This window comes from Lipotes vexillifer, unplaced genomic scaffold (genome assembly GCF_000442215.2).
Source record: "Lipotes vexillifer unplaced genomic scaffold, Lipotes_vexillifer_v1.1 scaffold308, whole genome shotgun sequence".
Classification (NCBI taxonomy): Eukaryota; Metazoa; Chordata; class Mammalia; order Artiodactyla; family Lipotidae; genus Lipotes; species Lipotes vexillifer.
The window spans coordinates 3,145,499-3,150,339 of NW_006792985.1; the positions used below are offsets into that span (position 1 = coordinate 3,145,499).

The 4,841-nt window shown below is 50.5% G+C and overlaps 1 protein-coding gene across 1 annotated transcript in view; it reads left to right on the forward strand.

The window, feature by feature from the left end:
- CLU (clusterin) overlaps window positions 1–912 on the forward strand; it is a 14,833-nt gene extending 13,921 nt beyond the window's left edge. The window contains exons 8-9 of the mRNA XM_007466185.1: window positions 482–651; window positions 903–912. Coding sequence (XP_007466247.1) covers window positions 482–651; window positions 903–912 — 180 coding nt within the window. The remainder of the gene's footprint in view (window positions 1–481; window positions 652–902) is intronic.
- The last annotated feature ends 3,929 nt before the right edge of the window (window positions 913–4,841 follow it).

Consider the following 4,841-nt stretch of genomic DNA (forward strand, 5'->3'; position numbering starts at 1 on the left):
TCAGCAGCTTACCCAGGGTCTCCTATCTGCAGGGTGATCACCTGGGTGTTTGTTTGAACCTGTCTGCCCGGCTGCAGAGCTAGTGCCCTTTCCGGGGAGCTGCCCTGCTGCCCCGTCCTGCCTAGGATGGCTCATGAATTGGCCCATCGTTCTCCAGTGATAAGAAGCTTCCCCCTAGTGCTGGGAACCTTTTCTTTTTCTTTCCCTGATTCCTCTTCTACCACCACGTGGCCAGTGGCTCCTCAAAGGAAACATGTTTTACTCGGTGGGGCTCCCCCAGGTTGGTCCTTCGTGAATGACATTTACACCCACAAACGAGGGTCTCTGAATTAGAGCATTTCTGTTCACCAAGTTGTATAGGTGTCGAGGTGAGTCAAAAGCAAAGGGGTCAACTGATCTGAATTAATAAGCCTGACTTCAGGTGCCAAATGAGTCCGTGTTGACTGTTGTTTCTGCCCTCCCGTGACTTTTCTCCTTTTAGGTGAGTTCCCACAGTTCCGACCCCAGCGTTCCCTCTGGCCTCACTAAGGTGGTTGTGAAGCTCTTTGATTCCTACCCCTTCACTGTGACGGTCCCACAAGAAGTCTCCAATCCTAAGTTTATGGAGACTGTGGCAGAGAAAGCGCTACAACAATACCGCCAGAAGAGCCGGTGAGTGTGCGGGCCTCACCTGCGGTCCCTGTGGGCCCATCAGGTCCCTGGGGACTGAGAAAAGGGCAGAGGACCTGGCCTGGGAATCGCTGCTCCTGTAGCCACAGCGCAGGCAGGAAGCCACGAAGTTATTGGGAATTTTCTCCTTCCTTTGGAGGATGTTTCTTCTGGGTTGATAAGAATTGGAGCGTTGGTTGCTGCCTCTCGGTGAATATCAGGCCTCACCTTCCCCTCCCCGCCTTCTTTTTCAGGGAGGAGTGAGACGTGAACGTTGCTTTTCCAAGTATGGGGATGTCTGCATCCAGCTGCCCCCGCGATGAGCCACAGTCCCCTCTAGAGAGCTCTGCACGTCACCAGCTGACCAGGCCCTGGGCTTGAGGCCCTCCTGACCGCACCCAGCTTCTCCCTCTGGATTTGCACTGTAATGCCTGCATTTGCTGATCACGGGAAGAACTTCCCTGCATGCCACTAACTCAATAAACCGCCTTGTAATCTGAATGCTCTGCTGTGTCCTCTTTTTGCTATTTTTGTGTTTTTTTTTTTTTAATCTCCCACACACTTTCATTTGGGTGTGGAAGAAAAAAGGAGAAAAGAAAAAGCAATGGCTAAGATGGTATATTCTCATATAGTTGAGAATAAAAGGAGTGGGACAGTGAAGTTGACCCAGTTCAACGATTTCTTGCTTTTAGGAAGAGAGATGTTCCCTATAGCCCACTAAAAATACGTTTCTGAAAAATGAATCTTTTCCATTCCATTATAAAGCAGATACATATTCTGATGGGGGTGGGGGTGATACCCTGAAGGGATACATTGAAAATTAGGGTGCAGAGGGGGTAAAAATAAGCCCTACCAGTTATTTCCATACATAAGTGATATTTTCCTTATGGAAAAAGTAGTGCCCCTCCAAAACAAAACGAGGTAATTTTCTTTTAGTTGTAAGAGCCTAGAATCCCTGAGGCACCTTTCTTGACTGTGGCATTGATTGGCCACTGTCTGTCTATACCAACTTTGTAGCTTTCCCTCAACCCCAGGAATTTCTCCTCTGCCTGGGTTTCTCGAGATGACTATTCACCCCTCACTCTGAAACATAGCTGGCCTGCAGGACCCTACGTTGCCAGCAGGTGGCAGTGACTAACCGCGGTACTTAACATTAAGAAGCCTCTCCATTTACGAATCTTCTCTACAGAATTCTGTTCATCAAATACACTTCAAATGGAAATAAAAGCCATCTGGATGCATCCCAGGTTTGTAGCAAAGTCCACATGTAAATTAAAAGCTTAAAATGTTCTTAGTTTACCATTCCTTGTTTCTCCTTTCTAAGTTATCAACAACCCTGCCACAAAAGCAACAAACTCTATGGCTTAGTATATGTCCACAGAAGCTAGTACTTTAGTATTGCTATCAAGGAAGTTCAGAGTAAAGTTAGGGTGATTCACTTAAAGATATACCATGACCTTAATTAGGGTTATGGTTCAGAAGGCATTTGCTAAAGTGACCATAACTGTAAATTATATATTACATAATCGTCACAGCTTATGTTTCAAACATTATTTTCTGTTTTCCATTATGTTGCTGGATGCTGGCAGTCACTACACCAAGTTGTTGCTTCTTTTTACGCAACCTCCTTTAAACTCTCCTAGACCTGCCCCCTTAAAATTCAGAGGCTAAAGCTGACTCTGTTTCACTGGGACCCCTTTTCCCCACCCTCTTCCTTCTTTGCACAGTGGCCTGGTTTGAGGGTCCGTGGACGTCCCTCCATCCCCAACAGAAGTTCCAGCCTGAGGCCCTAGAAAGTCCGAGGCAGGAAATGAGATGTTGGTTTCTGGCTTCTAGGATCCTTGCAGCAGAATGGGAGCAGGGCTTGATTTTCTGAGAAGAGAGGGCTTGTCCTCTGCCTGGCAAGGGGAGTGGCACGAATCCACTGTCAGCCTCTACGTTGACACTTGACAGCCTTCTGCCAGAAAACTGTAATTAGATATCATCTCTGATGAGGTGCAACAACCCCAGAGTTGTGCCCTATGCAGCTTGGGCAACTGTAACTAGCAGCCCTGGGCCAACCACAGTGCTCTAACCCCTGGGCCAATTGCTTTGTGTAATCCCATTGGGTCCCTGCAGTTCCCCCTCAGGGCAGGGGTTATTTCCCCCCTGCACAGCACAAAGGCTTCCAGGAGTAGCCTTCATTAGAGAAGTGCCCTGTGACAGCAAGGCCTAGAGGGGAGAAGACCCCACCCCAGTTCCTTGTGGTCCACAGAGACTATAGGCGGGGACCCCAGGTTGCAGCCCTGCACTATGAAGGGGTGGGGAATAGGGGAGCCGTGGGAGCCCGGAAGCCCCTCCCGAGTGCGCCGAGCAGAGCTCGCCACCTAGTGGTGAGGGTGGGCTTGACAGGGGCCCCTTGGTTCGGGCTTCCCTTCCCCCAAAGGCCTCCAATTAGTCTCCTTTAGGCATCACCTCCCCTGGGGTTACAAGGTCACAGAGTCACAGTGACGGGATTGGAGGGAAATGCTCACCACGGAAGAGAAACTTTGTCCCACCCCAAGGGCGCTGGAGGCTTAGACTGCTGGCAGGGGCCTAAGGAGGACACATGCACCAAGTTCAAGGCTGGCCCAAGGACAGCGTCCACTTGTCTAGGAAGAGAGGAGACCCCTGGGTAGTAGCAGCCCGGGTCAGCAGGCCAAGCAAGACCCCGCCTCACCTCAGAGGAGCTTGACCAGGAGCGAGGAGGACGTCGGGGCCCAGCGTGGGGCCCCGCCCCGCCCCTGCTCTGCTCAGATCCCTAGGAGGGCAGCCTGTGTGCCCCTCACCTCCTCCAGCCCTCCTCCTCTGACGTGGGAGGGGGAAAGTTTTGCTTTGGATGCAAGGGTGACGTTCCATAGTAAACTTTGGATCGTTTTAGTAATTGTGAGCTTTTCAGGAAGAAAAAACCCAATCTGCGTGAGCTGTTAAGTGATGGGAACAGTGGTCAGAGGGAATCAAATTGTTTCGTGTTTGTGCCTCCAAAGCAATCGAAACTCCACCGTAAACAGATTCCCGGAGTCGCATCCACAGTTGAGCATGAGGTGTAGACAGCAAGTGGATCGGGGAGAGGTAATTGGGAGTGCGGGTGTAGACATAATAAGGACCATTTATTTGCAGTCTTGCAGAATTGGGATCAAACCCAGGTCTGATTCTGGGGTCCATGGGGCCCTCGCTGGCCAGGCTCCCACCTTAGTATCCTCTCTAGACCCAGCATTTGCTCGGGGTTTTCTCGCTGTGACAGGATAGCTTGGCAAACCCAGGAAGTATGAAATGGATCTAAAGACAGCTCAAGAGGGACTCGGGTCTGCAGGATTTATTAATAGAACTGATGATTACCAAATCAGTCGATATGATAGCAAGTGAATGCCAGGCCAGGTGGAACAATTTACGAGGTTAATAATGAACTCTCTGTTTGCCTCTGGGATATCTCAACCCCTCGGTCAGAATCCTCCCGGAGGATGACACTGCACAGGGTGGGGTGGGGTGACGGCCGTTGGTCCAGCGCCTCCTGCCCTGCGCCCACCACTCTGAGGACTCGGTCAACAGTTGCCTCCAGCCAGGTCAAGTCCGCTCCAAGGTTGGGGAAGGGGACTCACTCAGGCTAGGAGAGGGAACGGAGACAGGTCAGCACTTTACTTGCCCTCATCTGTTGCCTCCAGCACCAAAGGAGTAAAGATAACGACGTTCAGCTGGGACCAGACGTTCTCCTACAACCTCCTCTTGATATCCAGACCCTTCGGTGCCCAATTCAATAAAAATGAGCACCTGACCCAGGCTGACAGCCACACAGGTGTAGGTGATGGGTGGACCACTTACTCCAGCCTCACGTCCATAAAGAGGATTTTGCCTTCTTTGGGAAGGGCTTCGTGCACAGGTATAAAATCACAGAGATGCACTCACAGCACCGAAGGAAGGTGTTCATTCCCCAGATTCAAGCCTGCGACCCCTCCCCAGCCCACCTGCCCAGAGTGCACAAGGTATCATTCTTTTTTTTTTTCTTTTTAATTAAAAAAAAAAATTTTTTTTTTGGCCGTGCCCCACATCATGGGGGTATCTTAGTTCCCTGACCAGGGATGGAACCCATGCCCCCTGCAGTGGCATCTCGGAGTCTTAACCCCTGGACCCACCGCCAGGGGAAGTCCCAAGGTATCTTTTTTTTTTTTTTTTTTTTT